The sequence below is a fragment of the Drosophila serrata genome, unplaced genomic scaffold (assembly GCF_035046125.1).
Source record: "Drosophila serrata isolate PLE 108 unplaced genomic scaffold, ASM3504612v1 contig_167, whole genome shotgun sequence".
Classification (NCBI taxonomy): Eukaryota; Metazoa; Arthropoda; class Insecta; order Diptera; family Drosophilidae; genus Drosophila; species Drosophila serrata.
Genome location: NW_028257065.1, coordinates 267,851 through 288,349, shown reverse-complemented (window position 1 = coordinate 288,349; position 20,499 = coordinate 267,851). Strand labels below are relative to the sequence as shown.

The 20,499-nt window shown below is 45.2% G+C and overlaps 3 protein-coding genes across 5 annotated transcripts; all 3 read right to left on the bottom strand.

Moving 5' to 3' along the window:
• Positions 1 to 264: 264 nt before the first annotated feature.
• LOC110176289 (Centrosomal protein 135kDa) lies at positions 265 to 3,143 on the bottom strand (the record flags this gene model as incomplete). The annotated part of the gene is made up of 6 exons (XM_020942609.2): positions 2,765 to 3,143; positions 2,565 to 2,691; positions 2,353 to 2,505; positions 865 to 2,293; positions 594 to 804; positions 265 to 380 (listed from the first exon to the last, which is right to left on the bottom strand). Coding segments are annotated over exons 1-6 (2,210 nt in total), but the record flags the coding sequence as incomplete, so codon positions are not given.
• A 410-nt stretch (positions 3,144 to 3,553) lies between these two features.
• On the bottom strand, positions 3,554 to 8,101 carry LOC110176188 (uncharacterized). Its single transcript, XM_020942439.2, has 7 exons — positions 5,467 to 8,101; positions 5,250 to 5,404; positions 5,038 to 5,182; positions 4,559 to 4,966; positions 4,220 to 4,496; positions 4,055 to 4,161; positions 3,554 to 3,995 (listed from the first exon to the last, which is right to left on the bottom strand). Exons 1-7 carry the CDS (start codon positions 5,990 to 5,992, stop codon positions 3,700 to 3,702), a joined length of 1,914 nt encoding a protein of 637 aa, XP_020798098.2. The 5' UTR covers positions 5,993 to 8,101; the 3' UTR covers positions 3,554 to 3,699.
• Positions 6,649 to 20,197, bottom strand: Ctps (CTP synthase). 3 transcript variants are annotated; one of them, XR_015270445.1, is made up of 6 exons: positions 13,903 to 14,199; positions 11,082 to 11,448; positions 10,434 to 10,583; positions 8,894 to 10,380; positions 8,321 to 8,822; positions 6,649 to 8,257 (listed from the first exon to the last, which is right to left on the bottom strand). XR_015270445.1 is itself a non-coding variant. In XM_020942404.2 (4 exons), the coding sequence occupies exons 1-4, from the start codon at positions 19,952 to 19,954 to the stop codon at positions 7,219 to 7,221; spliced, it is 1,878 nt and encodes a 625-aa protein (XP_020798063.1). In that variant the 5' UTR covers positions 19,955 to 20,197; the 3' UTR covers positions 6,649 to 7,218. The 3 variants fall into 3 exon arrangements, 2 of the variants coding, with proteins under 2 accessions (XP_020798063.1, XP_086683540.1); XM_020942404.2 differs by lacking the exons at positions 10,434 to 10,583; positions 11,082 to 11,448; positions 13,903 to 14,199 and adding an exon at positions 19,789 to 20,197 and having other exon boundaries at positions 8,894 to 9,064; XM_086827414.1 differs by lacking the exons at positions 10,434 to 10,583; positions 13,903 to 14,199 and having other exon boundaries at positions 8,894 to 9,064; positions 11,082 to 12,977.
• Between the last annotated feature and the right edge of the window lie 302 nt (positions 20,198 to 20,499).

Sequence of the window (20,499 nt, the reverse complement as noted above, 5' to 3'; positions counted from 1 at the left end):
TCCGACCCTATAAACCATATACATTCTTGATCAGCATCAAAAACTGAATCAATCTAGCCATGTCCGGATGAAAAATAAATTTTCGGACTATTTTATCATTTAAATCATTATTATATCATTAAATATCGATTCAAAGAATGTGAATGTTTTATCGATCGATTTTCGTTTTGATCCTATAATTTAATTAAAAACTGCAAGGGTATATCTACTGTTTTCCGAGGTGTGTTTCTTTTCTTAAACAAAATGATATCCAAAACCACTTACCGCACTTGTTCCTCCAACTCCTTGACTCTCTGCTCAAGGGAATGACGTTTCTCCTGGCAATCCTTTAGTTCGTATTCCAGCTTATAGGCTCGCTCTGTTTTGCTGTCCAATTGATGCTAAAAAGGTAATGATAAGTTTGGAATGGTAAGAAAATTTTTCAAGGAAAGAGATCTAAGGATAAACTATAAGTTACAACTGAGAAATCGCTTTGAAATCAATTAAAAAGTGGTCGAAATATGAAAACAAGCTCAAATTCCCGATTTAAAGAAATATTAATAATATGCCATTCAGCAATTTCTGTTACCTCTTCCTGTATATAGTATACCCACCAAAAGTGTATCCTTTTCATGCTCCAGTGATATATAGGTCTGCCGCAAAACTCCAATATCGGTGCGGAGTTGGGTGACCTCGTTGCGATTGGATTCTCGACTGGAATCCAGGGTACTGGCTCGCACATCCGCCGACTGACGCTGGCGCTCGGCAACCAGCAGCTTGCTCTGAAGCTCGGTTATAATGCGTTCATTCTGCTCATTAAGCATGCTGTTGGAATAAACATGCAATTAAAAATCGAAACTTGGGAGTAACCATTAAGTACTTTACCTAATCTGACTATTTTCCTTCTTTTGCTCATCGAACTCAGCTTGCAGGGCAGCCATTCGTTGACGCATTAGTACCAGATCCTCCTTGAGCAGCACCAGATTTGTCTCGGCCGGAATGCGTGCAGAGCTGAGCTCACGCTTGTCCCGCTCCATTTGACGCAGACGATCGTTTAACTCTTCGTTGCGCATGCGCAGAGCGTTGACTTCTTCGGCATGAAGCTGGACATTGCACAATTGCTTCTCCCTTAGGGTATCACGTTCGCAGCGTACTCTTTCCAGCTCGGATCTAGCACAATCCCGCTCTCGCTCCGCCCTGCCAATGGCGGCCTGTACGCATTCACTTTGATTACTATTGGCGGTTGAGGGGCGCGTCGAGGAGGAGGATGTAGCAGTGGCTGGGGGCAGAGTCTCATACTGGACGCTCTTTTGTGGCGAAAATTGCAATTTGCTGCCGCCAGGGAAGAGCTCTAATCGTAGAGCTTTTAGCTCTTCGTCCTTGGACTTGATTTGAGCATGCAAGAAGGCAATCTCCGTGTCGGAACCAGATTTGCTCATCAGGCGCAAGTATTCCTTCTGGAAGAAGTCGCGTTCCGATGCAAGGCGGATCTTCTCCTCATCCAGATTGCCCGTAATGTGTTGGTTGTGATCCTTTAGCTCCTTTTGCAGATCCAGAATCTTGGCATGCATTTTGTTAATCTTTTTCTTGTGCTTCTCGTTAGTGGCCTCCAGTTCCTCCTCGCGGCGGGTCAGCAGATTCAGACGCTCGTTGAGATTATGCTTCTCGCTTTGGTTGGCGGCAAATCCACCACCACCGGCCTGTCGGGGATTTTTGCTTCTTTGCAGATTCTTTAGTTCCAGTTGCAATTGTTTTATTTCCTGCTCCCTGGCTTCTATCTCCGTATTGGCCTGCTGCTCTACTTGCAGGGCAGCCTCCTTGAGCTCCTCCAGTTGAGTTTGCAGCTTGCGCTTCTCCTCCTCGGATCCCAATGCCTTCTGCATGGCATCGTGCATCTTGTCCTGGAAATCACGCACCTGCAGCATCAGTTCGCTCTTCTCGCGCTGCAATAAATCAATGTCCTGCGAGAGTGCACCCACATCCTTGTAGCAGCAATCTTTGGCTAAAGCTGCCGGAGGTCGTCCGCCAGCTAGCATATCATTTAGACGACGTATTTCCCGGTTTCTTGACTCTACTTTGCGCTTGTAGAACTCCAGTTGCTCGGCGGCCGAAATAAGATCGTTTTGCATTTTGTCTAGCTCCTCCTGGCCGCTAGTCTGGGTTACTGTCACTCCGCCATCCTTGCCAGTTGTGGTGGTCTTTTGGAAAACACCTGCATTGCATTTTGTGCATTTTAAGGCGGCGGAAGAACTGCTGGCGAGAACAGCAGGCAGCACATTGCCGGAACGGACTGTAGTTATAAAGGGTTTTTTGGCTAAAAAGAAAGGTAGGAGGTAGAAGAAAAGGATTCAATTCTGGTTAAGATCGACTTACTTTGACGGTTAATGCCTATCTGCGTACGCTTGGCGGCGGTGGAGGAAATCATTTGCTTGGCAAGCAAGGCATCCAGTTGATGCTGAAGGCCCACATTGTGGCTCTGCAAGTGCTCCCTGTCCGTCTCCAAGTTACGGATCTTGCGCTCAGATTCTAGGTCAAAGTTTATGTATAAAAATCATAAATAATATGGAATCGATTGCCACGCTTACCACACAGACGCAGCTCATAGTCCTCGCGGTCACGCAGGAACTGCAAATGGAGTTCGTTGCACTCGGCCAGCAGGCGAGCGTTGTCGCATTTGTACGGCTCAACGCCCAGCTCCCAACAGGTCTTATCCTGGATGGGCCACAACAAAGGGAGTGCTTAGCAACCAAGGTATAATTGGGAACACGCAGTGGTATATACAAACCTCCAGCAATACCGCAATCTGCTTTTTGGTGTCCCGGAGACATTCCGTCGTCTTGATTAAATCTGCAAAGATCGCCTGGACGAGCGGTATGGCCAGCACTGGCAGCGTCTGCGTGAAGCCCATAACGTCCAGCTTGGAGCGCAGATCCTTAAAGTCGCCATCGTTGAAATTCATTGGTATGGATGTTAACACACAACAATAAAACGCTTTACAAAACTTCACAAAACGCGCAGTAAATAAAAATGATAATAAAACTACGCCGCCAAGAGTCAAACAAAATCAGTGTGACCGTAAATGGACAGGTAAAATAAACCAATATTTTTTGAGAAAATATATAACAAAAAATACCAAGTAGCACACCACAGTACGATTGTGAACTGTACTAACGCTTCAGGTTAATATTTGACACTTAATATATGGAAAATCTGTTAAAAATGGGATTGTAAACTAGATTTCAAAAGAAAAATCAAATATAATCATTCATTTTGACACAGTCACTTGAAATTACATTTGCTTTGTCGCTGTTGTGTCAGATTACCGCGTGGTGGCTGACTTAGACAATCAAACTCCACCGCTAGGAGCGCCACTGAACCTTTAAAGAGCTGTTATTTTTTAAATTTAAAAATTTGAGTAAGCAGATTTATTTACCTACAAAAAACTAACAAAGAACGCTTTCTGAAACAAAATTAATGAATTTTTGGCTTAGTTATGAGATTTAAAAATTTGATTTTTCGACCAAAAATAGTCATATAAAAATATCACTAAATATTGATTCAAACAATAAGAGGATTTGATTTAATACGATCCTATTCAATTACAAACTGAAAAATAAAATTAACTTCGGTTTCCCGAAGTTGGTTTACATTCTTTGTTTTATATAAAGAATATAAAGTATTCTTTAATATTAATGAATCCAGAAATAAACAGAAATAAACTTACTCAACAACAAAACAATAAAAATTCTTGAACATAAATGGTGCTTCGTTGTCCGATATAAAATTGCGTTCTGGTTTCTCCGATGAAAATGGATTTGTTGTGGGTGGCAGGACAACATTAATGTGTCGATTCGATTGATTAACAAAATGCACCAGATCCAAGGGCGCCTCATATTTCGTATAGGATGTGACCACCACCGGACATTTGATATTTAATGCTGCCTGAATCGTATCTGGCCAAGTATCCTCGAGAGCGAAACCAGTGGATCGATAAAGACCCGAGTTGAAAAAGCAAACTGGGAGAAGAAAAAGCTAAAATTTAAAACAAAATTTATTGTTTCTGGTGAAAACTTACTTAAATTTGGTGACAGAAACTGCGACTGCTTGCAGTAATCGTGATACAAACGATTCTCAAAGTGATAATTAACCGTCCTGTTGGCCTTTCGGCACGAGAGACAACATCTTGAAGAGAAAAATAATATTAAAATCGTAAAAACTCATGAAAATTCGAGCTTCTCACTTGATCTTCTTTAGCTGCTCAAAGGAAATGTTATTGGGATTGAGTTCAGGTCCTATGAAGACCACATTCAGGACCTTCACCGTTGGCATTATGTGGAGCAGGAAGAGCTCCCACTTCTGCAGGACATCCACCTCGAATTCAATCTCAGCACCAATTAAATGTAGAGTTAGCTCCTCGCAGTTCCTCAGACGCTCGCAGAGCTTCAAGGCAAACCAGGCAGTCAAGGGTCCTGTGGAAACCTGAGTAAGAGCCGCATACTCGCACTCATTGGTAACATCTATAGGAAAAGTTTGAATTTAAATATAAGGATATAATCATCAAATTATTCCAAATACTCACTAAAATTCAGCTTCTTCATTATTTGCCTGGTGTTACAGCAGGCCATGGGCAGTTCCTTTAGCACCTTATTCGGCAGCGATGGCTCCAGCCTCCCAAACTTCGCCTGAAACATGACAAAAGCCTTGAAGAGGCGATAAGATCCACACCACTTGGTGTGCTCCTTGCTAAGATGCTCTGGTTTATCCTTGCAGAAAGCCACCTCGCCGCATCCACCGCAGATGGACAGACGCTTCAGACGATGCTCCCGGCACTTGGGCTCACTGCAGATCAGAGGAAAGAGCAGCAATTCCTGTTCCGTGGCCGAAAGTGGACGATTCATCTCCTTCTCCACCTGCCGGATGCACACGATCCGGTAAGAGCGGAACTGCTCGGCACTGAAGTCGCCGCACTTGTAGAACATCTCGTGACCTGGTTACGCACACCGATAATTGGCCATTAGAATGATTTATGGTTCGCTGACAGACACTCCTCTCTCTTACCCTTATGGTCCACCGTTTGGCGCAAGGCATAGCAGAGCTGACGATGCTCCTGGTCTTCCTTCATGTGATCACCACTGCAGTAGTAGCTCAGACCGCAGCGGGAACAGGGCATTCGATTCTGACCGCACAGATCCGCTTTGCAGAACTTTAGGGGGAGAAAGATATGATACGATTTATGATATCTTTATCCAAAAGATTATACCATCACTTACATTACATAACGAGGCCATAAAATATTGCCTGGGCTTGTAGATGTACTCAATGTACTCGGCCTCATCATCTGAGGACTCCACATCGCTGGGCGGCGCCTGGCTAAAAAGCTTTCCAAGATTGCTAAACAGTGCCGCTGCCGGAGATTCTCCCGATCCTATATAATAGAATTATTTTAAAAATAACATTAATAATAAATGAAAATGAGATGGAACTAACCCTTTTGCAATTTGCTGCCCAAGCACTTGAGTAACTCATCCACTTCATCCGCTTTCACTTCTCTTGATGATTTGCTGCCGGCTGCTGTGGTTGTGGTTTGTGTTTTCTTAATGGGCTCTGGAGAATTCTTCTTTGATTTCTTCTCCTCACTTTTGATTTCCTTGGTTAGTTTTACTATTGTTGGTTGATTGTTTTTCACCAAGTTTTCTGTTTCATTAACTGAATTTTCATTCTTTTTGGCCAACAATTTTCTACGCAACAATTGTTGTATAAATCGAATGGTTTCGTTTTCCTTGGAGGTATCTACTTGGGATTGATCACTTTTTGGTGAAGTTTTCAACGAAGAGGGAACACTCTTGGATGGAGTTTCTAACTGACTTGTAGAGTGAGTACTTTTCGGGTTAGAGAGATCACTTGCTGAAGGGATTCCCCCTGGAGTTTCTTCTGGAACTCCATCCTCCACCTTGTGGTTACACTTATTCCTTGGACGATTCCGAATCCTTGGCTTCTTCTTGTTGTGATTCATTTGGGATCTCTATTTTTGTGGACGAAATAACCAAGAGCTACTAGAGCACGTAACTCAATTGAACGAACAATGAAGAATGCGAGCATTGTTTGTGGTTTGAGATTATAGCGATTCTGGTGCCTCCGATTCAATTGGCCAGCAGCCATTTCATCTCATCTCGTGCCATCGGCTCGCCCAAATGTATGCCCTGTCTTATTTATCTATTTTTGTAGAGCACACGGGCCTGCCTCTGGGCTGACAACGGCAGCCAAGAGGCAGCCAGGCAGCCGGCATCGGAGTCCACCGCATGGTTTAGGCGGGTTGCTCGGAATAATGTACGAAGAGTACCACAGGTTTGATTAATTATTCGCTTAGACGACTAATTGCGTCAACAAGCAGAGCAGAGAATTACAATAAAAGCTCCTCACTCGATGGTGTTCTCTTGCCAGATTTTCATTGTCAACAAAAAGTACAAAAAACATTAAGTTGAATAAGGAAAATCATTTTTCAAATGCTAATGCTCTTATACATTTAATAAAGAAATTAATTAAAGAGCTATTCTTTTTGTAAAACAATAATTTTAAAGAAAAGGTTTAAAAACCCATCATTAGCAATTTACTACTTTAATGAACAGTTTAAAGAGCTGAAAAAATGTAAAAATTAAAACTCAGTTAGTGTGGAATTTGTTCAGATTTTGTATCTAAAAAATATATATATTTATATGAATAAGGTAATTGCTTACTTTCGTTTATGTTTTAATTAATTTAAGACAATCTGTTCTTAACCAGAATGTAAGCAAGTTAAACATGTAGATGTTAATTGGGAAGAGAGATTATAAACTATGTTTTCTTTGCAGTAATTCACCGTCGATGAAGAAAGACACACACGCGAGGCTATGGCCAAACACACATTAGGGAACGCCGATTTAAATGAACTGAAAAACGTAATTAAAAGTAAAAAGGTTACGAATTAAACCTTTACAATATTCTATCTTGGCTTTTGTTTCTTACATTTAAACAATTAACTTTCTTTGATTCATTAAACAAAATGTTTTCGCATTTAAATTCATATTCAAATAGAAAATAAGAGGTTATAATGAAAAATGAAATGAAAAAATAGTTTACATATTAAATAGGTTATCTGCTGATCACTTTAAAGGGATAATTATTATATTTAAATCGACGTCACCCCATTTCTATACACAGTTCAAGTCCAGCATCGGTATTATCAGTTCATTGTCATTAACATTATTCGTGACCATTGGTGGGTCCAACACCACCGCAGGCACCTTCGCCATCGGAAGTGCTGGAGCTGCCATTGCAGCCATTCGAATGCCCATTCTTGGGCGTGCTGGGTAACTTTAGGGACCTGAGCGACTTTGTGGCCAAGCCAACAACACTCTCCTCCTCATCGGACGAGGCATCGGACAATTGGCGAGGCGACAGGCGGCAGCCACGCTGAATATATTGCGTCAAACGATCCACAGAAGCCAAGATCAGGCCAAGGAACGGAGGTGAGGGCTTCAAGGGACGGGATAAGTACTCCGGATGATATTGCGTGGCCACGAAATACGGATGTCCACTCAGCTCGATGATCTCCATGCGGGTCTTGTCGACATCCGTGCCCACAAATCGCATGCCATGCTCTTCCAGACGTGGTACATACTTGGGATTAACCTCATACCGGTGACGATGTCGCTCCTCCACATTCTTGGGATTGCCATAAAGCTGACGTATAACACTGGGACCCTCGGCGAAGATGGTTGTTCGCTTTCCGAGACGCATAGTGCCACCCAGTTGACCGGTATGATGCTCTGGCATATCTATAACCAGGGCATTGCCCGTATTGGGATCGATCTCCGTGGTATTGGCATCCTTTAGGCCAAGTTTACTGCGTGCAAATTCAATAACTGCTGCCTGTAGGCCCAAACAGATGCCAAGGAATGGCTTACGATTCTCTCGCGCCCACTGGCAGGCACGAATCTTGCCCTCCATGCCACGGGAACCAAAGCCACCGGGCACCAGTATCCCATCGCTTTCGCATAACTTTTGCCACTCCTTGTGGTACTTTCCTGGCTCCGTTTGCATCGTTTCCTCCTCCAGCTGGCAGGATTCAATGAAAACCAGTTCCAGTTTACGATTGGCTGCCAAGGCAGCATGTTGCAGAGCCTTCACCACGGACGCGTACGAGTCCGTAAATTTGGTGTACTTGCCCACAATGGCAATGGTCACCTCACGGCGAACGGTTTCTGTGCGGCGGGCCAAATCGCGCCATTGCTGCAGGCATCTGCAAGAGAAATTGGAAATTAATTCTTATTTTCTTAAGGGTTTTCTACTAAACCCAACTCACTTGGTTCTCTTGCTCATATCGATGTTGAGCTGCAGCCGCTCGTTGAGATATTCAATCACACCGTTCTGTTCCATCAGCAGTGGGACATGGTAGATGGAGTTCAGATCATGGATGCAGATCACCTGATCGGGACCCACATGACAAAAGTTGCTTATCTTCTCTTTAACCTCTAACCCGATGGGTTTCTCCGAACGGCAGACAATTAAATCAGGACTCAGACCACATCCTCTCAATTCCCGCACCGAACTTTGGGTGGGTTTCGTCTTGGGTTCACCCGTTGCCTTGGGCAGTGGCACCAGCGATACATGGGCCACGCAGAAATTCTCCCGCTTGACACGGAACTGAAATTGTCGAAATGCCTCGACGAAGGGCATGCCCTCGATATCGCCAATGGTTCCACCCAATTCCACAATGCAGACCTGCGGCTTCGATGAGCCCTGGACAGGGGTTTGGGCCACGCGTTCCACCCACTCCTGGATGGCATCCGTGATGTGCGGGACAACTGTTGATAAATTGGTAATTATTAGTAACTAATCTTTGAACTCGAAGCTGTAAGAACTAATCTCTACTCACCCTGAACAGTTTTGCCCAAGTACTCGCCCGTTCGCTCCTTTTCAATGACCAACTTGTAGATCTTTCCCGTGGTTATATTGTTGTCCCGATGTAGGGTGATGTCCAGAAACCGTTCATAGTTACCCAGATCCAAATCCACCTCGGCGCCATCGTCCAAAACGTAGACTTCACCTGAAATACATCAATATAACATTATTAGTAACTATCCTTAAGGCACAGGACACCCTCTTATTTCCAATATAAACTAAGATCTCTCTTCATATCTTTACATTTCTGTTTTATTTCCAAGGTAATTATTGTGCTTAGGTGTAAATGGCGCACACTCGCAAGCTTTCCTTGGAGTGAACACTCAACTAGAAGTCGAATCAAATGTAGCATGGCATGATGGACACAAACTAAGCATAAATCCTTACAAATCTAACCTACTGCTGGGAGTATGTACAGTCTTCGGCTTATTCTAGATAAATCTCTCTACTTGGACTCCTCGAGATCCTCCTTGTAGAGCTCCTTGAAAATGAGCTTTTGTATCTTGGTGCGTATGCGCAGCTTCTGGGCAGCCGTCAGCTGCTTCATATACGGATGCAGGCTCAACAAGTAGTGGTAGTCATCGTCCTCGGGCACCATTGGCGTATCCATTGTCGAGGAACCATTGAAGTTGCTATCCTCGGAGAGACGCGGCCGCTTCAGCTTGAGGGCGGGTATCAGTCCATTGGCGTACGAGTGTTGGGTGAAGCTAAGATGCTCTCCAACGGCAGAACCTCCCACAGGGGCAACGGATGATCCAAAGTCCTCGTTGCGCTCCTTGGTCGCATATGTGGCCAGTGGATGGTGTGCTTTGTTGTACAGCGTCGGTGGCGATACAGATCTCTTGCCCATGCCTATTGGCGTTCCTCCATTGGAGCAAACAGATGATGCAGATGTGGTAGAAGCGGGCGCCAGAACAGCACCCGGTTCGGGTTGTTGGACTTGAGCGGATGTGGTGGTCACCACTGGCGGAGGCGAACAGTGGGCAGCCGGTGGTTCCACCATATGCATTTGCAGCGGCAATGGCACTTGCAGCTGCTGCTGCTGCGGCTGCTGTGGTGGTGGCTTCTTGCTGAGATCCTCTGCCTCCTTTTCCGCCAGCTCCAAAAGCTGAGCCCGCAGTAGTCCCGCCTTGAGCAGAGCGTGCTGATGAGCCTCCTCCTGGGCCTTGAGAGCGCCGGTGGCCAATGGCGTTGTGCTCACTTGGTTCATTTGATGAGCAGCCGGCGGCGTGGGCATTACATCCTCCATTGTGGTGGCCTGGCTAGCATCCCCGTCCGCCTCTGCTTCCCCTTCCATATCCTCCTCCTCCTCGTAGTCCTCATCGCTGTCCTGCAGTCGGCGTATCAGACCATTGGTTAAGTCCGGTTCCACAACCGTCTTCTCACAGTCCTCGCTCTGCTGGTTAAAGTAGAACGACTGATCCTGCTCGTTCTTCGGTAGCCGATGTCGCATATGATCAGCTGGAAAGGAAAGAGAGTTAAATGACGAACTGATTTTTTATAACAAGACTCACTTAGGAACAACAAAGCGTAGTAGTGCAACCACTTTGATTCAAAGGTTGCCGGGTCCACCATGAAATCACCGTTATCCGTCCGCGGTATCCGTTTGTACTCAACACGAAAATTGTCCCGTAATCCCTTCCACTTGGCCTTGAGCACGATTTCTGGTTGGGAGAGAGGGGTGAGTTAGTGAAAGCGATTGAGAGAGACCATTAACTGTGCGGCCAACTAAGCTTTATATACCCTTCCAGGGTATTATATTTTCATTCAGAAGCTTGAAACGTTTTAATGGAATTATTTAATCAGAACAGTAAACTGCATGACTGCTATTATAATTAACAAAAAGACTTTTACTTTGGTTAATACATATTTAAATAAAATATTTGAAAGTTTGGTTTTGATACTCTGATCTAAAATTTAAATATTTGTATCTAATAAGTGCGTCTGATAAGAACAGAAACAATATTACTAAGGAGTTTCTTGAATTTTTTTATCTTGTATCAAATAAACATTGTAAAGTTTAAAAATTTACTTGCTTTTGTTATTTAAAAAATGTGGCTAAAATCGTAAAATCAATAGACTTTCCTCACTTAGTTGGCATCACTGTCGGACAGGAATAAAACTCCTTTTTGGCCATATGCTTATGAATATATACTACTTACTCGGCAGCTTGTGCGCTCCGCTTAACTCGTCCCACATCTGCTCGAGGAAGGCTTTGTTGCAATGGAAATTGCGATTCCAGATGGCCGGACGCTCTTCGATGTCGTGAATGAACTGCTCCACATTGAGCACAATTGTAGACTTTTTTGGCGCCATCTTCTTCAAACGCTGCCCCGCTCTCTTCTCACTGTCTTTGTCTCACTCGCACTTGGTTTAATGCACCAGCCGACCCTGCGCTCTTCCCGTTTCACTTGTCCATCCGCCAGCTAACGGTGAATGCCAAATGCATGCTCAAATAGCACACGCCACCTTCACCAATACTAGCATCATCACCATCACACACACACACGGGGAGAGAGAGAGAGAGCACTGAGAGGATGAAGACCATTAGGCTTTGACCACACTCCCTTCGTCCGGCTTCCACCCACACCAGCACAGTTAGCCGCGATCCGTGACCATCAATGAGTTGCTCCCTAAGAGCAACAACAACAACAACGAGAGAGGGCAGCAACAAACTTAACACAATAACTTCATTAAGATTCCTTCCTTGGGCTTATGCCTAGGCCCAAAGCAAGCAGAGCAAGCGACAGGAAATGCTGCTCTGCGCCATTCGCTTTGCTCTCCATCGGTTCCATCTCCCCACCAGCAAGACGAGGCGAAGGCAGGAAAGAAGCAGCAAAATCAAATTATAAACACGCCAGGCCAGCGACAGTGGGACAGAGACAGACGGCGACGACCGAGAGACCAGCCAACAGTTACTCCATGAGCCTGCCTGCTGCCCTGCTGCCGCCGCTCACGCTCCTGATTCCACTGCCTGTGCCTCCGACTGACCCCCCCCCCCACAGCACAAACCGAGCACACTTGCAGAAAAGAGATAAATTTGGAGAATATAATCAAATACTAGCGTTAGTTTTAAATGAGTGAGAATTAATAATTAAGAACTTTTTCCACTAAAAGAGTTAATGTTTTTTTTTCTGTTTAAAAAATATTTAAAAAACACCACAATTACGTTAAATATTTGCATCTAACTTAAAACCAAAACATATTATCTTAAATATTTTCAATTTATTGAGTGTCCTACTAGCCCCAATTTTTTCCAGTGCAGCGTCTGGCCCCAGTGCATCGGTTTCATTGTGTATGTGTGTGTGTGTGTGTGCGTCTGCAAGTAAGTGTGAGTGAGTCAGGCGCAGGCGGCGGCGGCATTCAGTCAGTCATGCAAAAATGTTTGCCGTAGAGTGCGAAATACTAAAAACGGCAGCGTGTGGAGAGTGTGGAGACAGCCGACTGCGATTGTGGGGAGAACTGGCATGTAGGGGGGGGGCGCAGCGGAGCGGATGCAGAGGCACAGGCCGAGCCAGGCCGGGCACACACACACATACTTTATTCCAGCGAGCAAAAGCAATTTCTGGCGGCAGCTACGGCCACAGCTATAGCTATTGCTGCAGGCAGACAAGAGACCAGAGACCAAGCCAGACAAATAATGCGTCACGTTGCGCAGTCGTTAAATTTTCGTTTTCGTCGTTGCCGTTGCCGCCGTTGCCGTTTTTATGGGCAAAAACTGCCGGCGACAGTGGTGTTGTTGTTGCTGTTGCTGTTGTTGTTGTTGTTAGGTGAAGGAGAAGGAGGATAGGACCAGTTGAGGGGGGGATGGGGTGAAGGAAAAGCTGGCCCAGCTGCTTCGCGAGGTGCTCAAGCTTGGTGGCGGCGACTCCTCTGCTTCTGCTGCCAGCCAAGAATTTCACAAGTTTCGACCCGCCGTGGAAAGTTATGAGGCCTCGCATTCGCACTCCTTTAAACTGGAAGCAGCCGCCTGGCTGGGAAATTGGCAGCTAAGTGGTCTAACATGGGAGATTTGGAAATCACTTCCTTAACTTTGATTTCCCGCACAGTGGAGAGATTCCCCCAGCTTATCGGTGGTTAGTGTGAGAGGTTTGAGGGGAGTGAATGAGATAAGAGACTAAGGCTACTCGCCTATTTATAGGTCAGATCTTGTAATAAATGCAGGCTATTGATCAGAGAGAGAGAAAGAGAGCGATTTCCATTGATAGTCTTTCATCTCTTTCAGCTTAACCCATTCAGGCTCCACAATTAATAAATAAATAATAAATAAAAAATGTTTTTTAGATACATTTGCTAATTATAAAAACATAAGAATTTAATAAGCTTCAAAATAATATTATAAATTATTTATAAAGCTTTGTTCTTTGCAAATAATTATAACTTTGGGATCCCCTTTTTATTTCCTCAAACTTATCATAGTTATAAAAGGTTTAAACTAACTTGTTAGCTTGCATTGCCCAGCTTGGTAGCTTCTTTAATGGTTTAAATGCTAAAAACTTGGCTCACTTCTCTGCAAAAATTGACAGCTTTAAAATATTGGCTCTTTCATTTGCTGCATCTGCTTCGTTACCATCACCTTTAAACGAGCTCCACACCTCTTCTCCTACTTGGAATCTCCATCTGCTAAAATCCCCATATCCAGAAGTTCTTTTCTTTGGCGCCCATAACTTAAATGGTTAGCCGCACTCCTCTCTCGCTCTCTCGCTTTAACTGTCATTGAAATTAGCTTGCGAATGAAGAGGAAAGGAAGAGAGCCAAATAGGCTCACTAGAGGGGTGGGGGGAGAGCAGTAAGAAAGGAAATAAACTATACGATTGCTGTCTTGTTGTTGTTGTTGTTGCTCTATAAAATCAATAAAACACGCACACACACGTGCGTGTGTGTTCCATTCCCGCACACACACACACATGTATGCAAAATTAGCGCGCCAGGAGGCACAACTAACGGTGAATGTGGGTGGCCCAGTGGGTGGTCGTGTATTACCGCCAAAGTTTATAATAATCGAAAAGTTTTTGCGCTCGGACAGCGGGGCCCCGCATATATTCCGTTTTCCGTTATATCCCGAGAGCGTAGCGCGGCCGCTTTTCACGAGCGAGAACAAGCGAGGCGAGAATCCCGAACTCCAACTCGAAACCGAAACCGAATTGCGAATTCCGAATTCCGAATTCCGAACCCAAAAGGCGAACCACTGGTGATTGCAGTCAGCTTACAACTGAAATTGAAAATTCAGCAGAGCAAAGTGCGAAGCGCCGCCGCCGCTGCTGCTGCTTTTGCTGCCTTGCTGCCTTTGCTGCTGCCGCGGCGGCTGCCATTTGCCGCCGCCGTTGACGCGCCGCCACCGCCGCCGCACAGTCCGCGCTGCCCCCGCCGCCAATTCCACACACATCCACTGCCACTGCGACAGGCTGCAGCCATCCGCCATCCGCCATCAGCCATGAGCCATGAGCCATGAGCCGTGAGCCGTGAGCCAACAGGCAGGGCAAGCACAGGCACAGGCACAGGCCGTGTATTCAGGCCCGGGTCCAAGCCCCCCAAAAGCCAAGCGAGCCATAGCCACATAGCCGTAGCCGTAGCCAGAGCCAGAGTCAGCCAACAAAACGTGCCAACTAGCGGCGGCAGCTGAAACGACGCCAGCCAGCCACCAGCAGCAGCAGCAGCAGGCAGGCAAAATAATATAAGAAGAAAAAAAAAAGTACTAAAGTAAGGCCGGCTAGAAGAGAACGAAGATGGAAACACCCTTACTTCATTAGCATGGGCAACTGCAATCTAAAGTTTTTGTTGTCTCTTCTTTTTTTTTTTGTGGATTCTCTTTAACTTTGTAGAAAAAAAAGTAAGAAATTCTTAGAAACTTGAGAAAGATTTCCCTAATTAAGATTGAAAATTACATTCATTAGACAAGATGCTTCAAAAATTAATTATTTATGTTGAAATATTAATACAATTTAAGTGAATAACAAGCTGTTTGTTTTTATACTTCCAATTATTTATCACACATTTAAACAAAAGTCAAACCCGAGCCACAAAACGTAAATACCCTACCGTAACGGTGAGGGCATGAGAAGCGCACACTGAAACGCAAAAAACGCCAGCGAGGAGGCCCAGGCCATCCAGTCATCTGGCGGGGCGGTCGGACAGAGGTGGGATTTGTGCCAATGGGATGGGGGAACAGGGAGCAGCAGTCAGCAGGCTGGCACTGGCACTGGCACTGGCACTGGCAGTTCCAGCAAGAGCGAGAGCCAACGCCAAAGCCAAAGCCACGCCACAAGCTTTTGCTTTTGCCGGCGCGACACACACACATACACACATATATATCGCCATACATACATACATATATAATGTGTGTGCAGGATGAGAAGGTGGCCGGGGGTTTTGGGGATGTGGAGAAGCGCGCACAAACGCTAAAAACGGCCGCCGCCATTTGCTTCGCTCTGCTCTGCTCACTGTTTCTGCTTTTGTTGTTGCTGCTATTGCTGCTGCTGCTTTTGGGCATATTATTGCCGGCTATCCAGCACACGCACACTTACACTTACAGGCACACACAAACACATGCGAGAGAGAGCCAGCCAGCCAGTCAGCCGCGGTGTCTGTGTGAGTGAGGTGGAGCCGGTGGCCTGCTCTCCTCCTGTCGCACGTCCTCCTCCTCCTTCTTCCGCTGCTTTTGCTGCCTACTGCCTACTGCCTACTGCATGCGCGCAGCAACGACAATCAACGCGCGGAAGCGAGCGAGCCCTAGTAGCTAGCGAGCGAAAAGCATAAACCATGAAGAGAGAAGAGGTGGAAGTGGAAGTGGAAGTGGGCATGACGGAGGGGGGAGGACAGGGGCTGGCGTGAAGAGGAGGCTCGTTAAAATCACGCGACAGGAGGCAAAAGCAGCAAAAGAAGAAGCAGCAGCAGCAGCAGCAGCAGCAGCAGCAGCAGAAACGAAAACGACAACGGGGGCGGTGCAACAAAAGCCGGGCAAAGCGAATCGATGTGAATTTGGCTGTGGCTCCGTCTCCGTCTCCGTCTCCGGCTACCGCTCTTCCTCCTCTTCTCTTTTCCAACTTCCCTTGGCTCCGGCGCCCGTCGCTCAGACATGCCAAGTGTGAGGTAACGGAGGCGGTGTGTGTGTGTGTGTATGGGGGGGGGGGAAATTAAAACGGCACTGTGGCGGTGGCTACCACCCCCCCAACACCACCCCACCCGCCCTACCGGCGCGGCAGGATGGCCGCCAACCAGGCTGTAATATAATGAGGGGAAAACGTGCGATTGGCCAGCGCAGAACCGAATTTAATTTCTTGCAATTAAGCTAACGAAGAACAGAACTCTTTCAGAATAAGATCTGTTGCTGGGAAAATTTACTATATTGTTATCAGGGAAGCCTTAAAGATATATTGTAATATATATTATCTTTAATATTTCGATAAACCTTTGGAAAACGAAGACATCTTTGGTGTCTTAAAGCTCCCCTAGCGAATTAAGCCTATTCCAGTATAACAGAAAACAAAAGACTTTTGTGTTATATTCAGAACTGAGATCGTGGAAATAATTTCATTGTTAAAGAAAACTTTAATCTCAATAGATCTTTAGCCAAAAAGAAGATGGATAGGTTTTCACCAAGTTCCTTAATTTCCCAGCTCGTCAATGTAATTACTTAAAACAATGATTAAAGTTATGCAAAAACTGAGGAAACTTTTGACCAGACACACGGATTGAGGCTTATGAAGCCATAGAACACACACATACACGGACACGTGCGGGCCCATCAGTAAACTTTACTGTAAATGTAAGTATGCGTGTGTCAGCAAATAAGGTGTGGGGCGTGGGGGGGGCGTGAGGGATGGCCTAGTGGGTGGGGGACGGGGCGGGAGGTTGGCAGCCACTCAGCCTCAAAACGCCAGCTACGCGTAGCAACGGTCACATCCTGCTGGAAAGCTGGATAGAGCTGGAGAGCAGCCACAACGGAATGGTATTTTCCATTTAATTTTTGCACACTCACACACACACAGGCTCGCACGCACCCGCTGCCATATGTATGTGTATGATTACAGTGAAACCTGTTTATAAACGATTTTCTAGTAGTAAATTCAAATTCCTATCTTCTAGATTTATAATTTTCTTTCATCTGTACTCTCTACCTTTTATACTTTCACTTGTAAAGATATTTAATTGCCGTTTGATTTAGGTGGGGCTCCACTGTACTTAGCAGCACACGCACCGGGCAGCGCAGGAGCATGAGGAAGTGAAGAGGACGCGTCGCAGGCAGAGGTGGCCGCAGCAGCAGCACCACCAGTAACAACAACAACCACAAGCAGCGGCGTGGCAACAGCAGCAGAGGCCCAAGCATTATTGTCGTCGCGAAACGTGAGCGTAACGAATGCGCAAGCAGAAAAGCACCAACAAAGCAAATGCAGGCCAAAAAGGAGGTGCAAAAAAGGGAAGTGGAGAGGCGGTGCAAAGGGAGGGGATCTCGGAACCAAAGTTGGTAGGTGGGGTAGGCGGTGGCGGCGGCGGCAGTTAATGGCGCACAGGCAAAGAGCAACAGCTGCTAACGATGTTGACGCGCCGATGACGGCCACACAACCAAACAGACACATAAGAGAGAGATATGTATGTGGTATATATAGGAGCTGCTGCTGCTGCTGCTGGCTCTTTTATGGCTAAAAACGCTAATGTGGCGATTGCGAGGGTAGGGGGGCCATGACAGAGCGCAAAACACGCAAAAGCCCAAGCCTCTGAATAAGACGAGCAAGAAGTAACTGAGAGCCCAGCGGCGGCAGAACAACAGCAACAAAAGCACTCAGCGCATAGCTGGAAGAACAAGAGACACCCTCCATAAGATGGAACACAGCGAGCGGCCAATATGGCGACCCTTGCCATTTCCCATTCCACTCCTACTTCTCTCATTCGCCCACTCACACTAACACACTCGCACACCACGGGAATTAACGCAAAACAAATGAAGCACACGCATGTGCCGCAGTCAACGTCGACGTCAACGCCGGCAGCGGAACTCAAACTCACAACAACAACAACAACAACAAATGAGCAGAAAACACCCAGAAATGCATTCTGTATGCAATTCGACCCCCAAAAAGCGATGCTGGGCGCAAAAATGCAAATGACAGGCAGCAGACAGTAATCCCCCGTGAATGGGGGGGGCGGGGAGGAGTTGGGTGGCGAAAGATATGAGAGAAATGGGCGACAGGCTGTCCTCTGTTTCAACTCATCGAATTTGCTTGGCCATATTCACACCTCTTATGAGACTGAATTTATTATATTAATTTGCGCAAAAGTCAACAATTGGACTGGCAAAAGAGGAGAATAATTTGAAGCTCTCCAAAAAATTTAAATTGTTTTCTAACATTTTGTAACATACAACTTTCCATTTCACCTATAAATTAATTCGCACGTGTAGATCGGCCTCGCGATTCGTGCAGGTCAACGCTGCGTCACATGTCTCCCTCACACAACACCCCCCACTCCCCAACTCCTCCCCCCGTCGTCCACTGTACAAGCACACCGTAATTGCATTGGCACGTTGCATAAATAAATTTGTGTGTCGCTCCACTCGCATTGTTGTAGTTGTTGTTGTCGCTGCTGATGGCGCCATTTTGGTCGAGGAAGTTCTTTTTGCATACGAGGGGGGAGGGGGGGAGTGCGTTGGAGATAGAGATGCAACGATTGCGGGTGAGCGCAATACAATAGCACCGTGAGTGAGAAAAACCCGATCACAGGCACAAAACATACAGAAATTTCTGTGTCAACAAATACATTTAATTCATGAAAACCCGCACAGCGATAAGATGGCTTTAGCTTATCTCTAGTTTGTTTACAAATCGTATTTAATGCGCACGTGAAGTTTCCCTTTCCTTTAATCAAACAAACAACCTGTGACAATAAAAAAGAAACACCAAAGCAAAATAAAAACAAAACAAAAAATAAAGAAACGGGCAAAAAGCAGAGCAATTTAAACAGGAGAGACAGAGAGTGAATAAAAAGAAACTTTCATTTTCAATGTCAAGCAACAACAACAACGACAACGACAATGCCGGTTGAGGGAGGATTTTTTTTTTGTAACGAGAGAGCCATAAACAGAGAGCGCAGGGAGAGGGCAAAAGAGAACCCGAGACAGATCTCTGTTTTTATACAGCGAATACAAATTGTAAACATTGTAAGCAATTCATGACGCAAAATTTGTTTATTTTGTATTTCAATTAATTCCCAGGTTTATTTATTTATAAACAAAATTTACTTAAATCCGGCAAACAGAAACACGTGCGACCACTTTTTGTTGTTTGCGAGAGAGCTCGAAAAAAGAGGGAAAGAAAAAACAGCTGACAGGCCGGCTGTGCTATCTGGTTATCTCTTTCATACGCCCACACGGCCCAATAAACACGCCACTTTGCCTTTTCTTAAAACACATACATTTACAGTTAGAGAATTTGGCAAGTATTGTATTAAGTTTTTTTTTTACATTATTTGGCATAAGTTTTAAGGGCAAATTTGTCTGCTGTATTTTCTTATTTCAGCTTTATTTGTCCCCCTCTTTGTACTGCATACTGTTGCACATACATATTGTTGCACTTTTTTGGCGGAAGAGAGGGCTTTTTCCACATGGTAACCCTGCGATTTGCGCTCTCTTCTTCTCTTACATGCCATGTGGCTAACAACATGCCGCGTGACCTTTGACAACAACAAGAACAAGACCCGTTACAACCACAATGCACATACTTGCACACACCAGCACTAACACTAACGCGAAGTATTGAAAATTTGCCAAAAAGCAAAATACAGACAGATTTTCCTGCTTTGGCGCGAGCACATTTCACGTATATTCGTATATTATATAGCCCCGTATATTATTAAGCCAAAAGGCTAGGGACTCACCATGCTCGTACGGCGAAAAGGTTCCAGCATCAATGTTGATATACGGATCTATTTTGATCGAGGTTACATCCAGGCCACAGGACTTGAGTAGCGTTCCAAACGAGGAAGCTATTACGCCCTTGCCCACGCCGCTGATGACGCCGCCAGTAACTAGGATGTATTTCATCTTCGTGGATTTTTAGGATCGCGGATTACCGTCTCACGGAGTCGACACTAAGTCTACACTTGTAGGAGCCAAGCCGAGCGGCAATTGCGTCGTTTATTTTGATTTTCGCGTACGGTTACACGTGGTCCCGCGAAACGCGAGTAGATTTATTTATCTGCGTTATATATATACATATGTATATATTTATACCGCTGCATGGTAATCAGTGTGCCCAAACTGGCCTTTTTCAAATACACTATTATTAACTGGCATACAAAGGTTGCGAACATGGATGAACAAGATTTTCCAGGGAAAATCGTTATTTATAGAAATGTGCGCTCAACTCAGGGATTTAAAGAATCGGAAAATAGTGAGAAAAATTAAAGAACCGGACTTGTCCTTCGAATATCTCCAGCTCCAGCGTGGTGAGTGCTGGAAATGGGATTTATTTATTATTTTCAAACGAATTTTTATACCCTTGCAGGTTTTTATATTTCTGGCAGAAGCTTAAAACGTTGTGAAGGAGTTATTTCCGACCCTATAAATCATATATATATATTTTTAAT

Coding starts and splice junctions, on each gene's coding strand:
- LOC110176188 (XM_020942439.2), bottom strand. CDS start 5,992: ATGAATCACAACAAGAAGAAGCCAAGGATTCGGAATCGTCCAAGGAAT. Junction 5,183..5,249: donor TTATGGCCTCGTTATGTAAT/GTAAGTGATGGT, acceptor CTCCCCCTAAAG/TTCTGCAAAGCGGATCTGTG. Junction 3,996..4,054: donor GTTTCTGTCACCAAATTTAA/GTAAGTTTTCAC, acceptor TTCTTCTCCCAG/TTTGCTTTTTCAACTCGGGT.
- Ctps (XM_020942404.2), bottom strand. CDS start 19,954: ATGAAATACATCCTAGTTACTGGCGGCGTCATCAGCGGCGTGGGCAAG. Junction 8,823..8,893: donor CTTGGGCAAAACTGTTCAGG/GTGAGTAGAGAT, acceptor ATTTATCAACAG/TTGTCCCGCACATCACGGAT. Junction 8,258..8,320: donor GATATGAGCAAGAGAACCAA/GTGAGTTGGGTT, acceptor TTTCTCTTGCAG/ATGCCTGCAGCAATGGCGCG.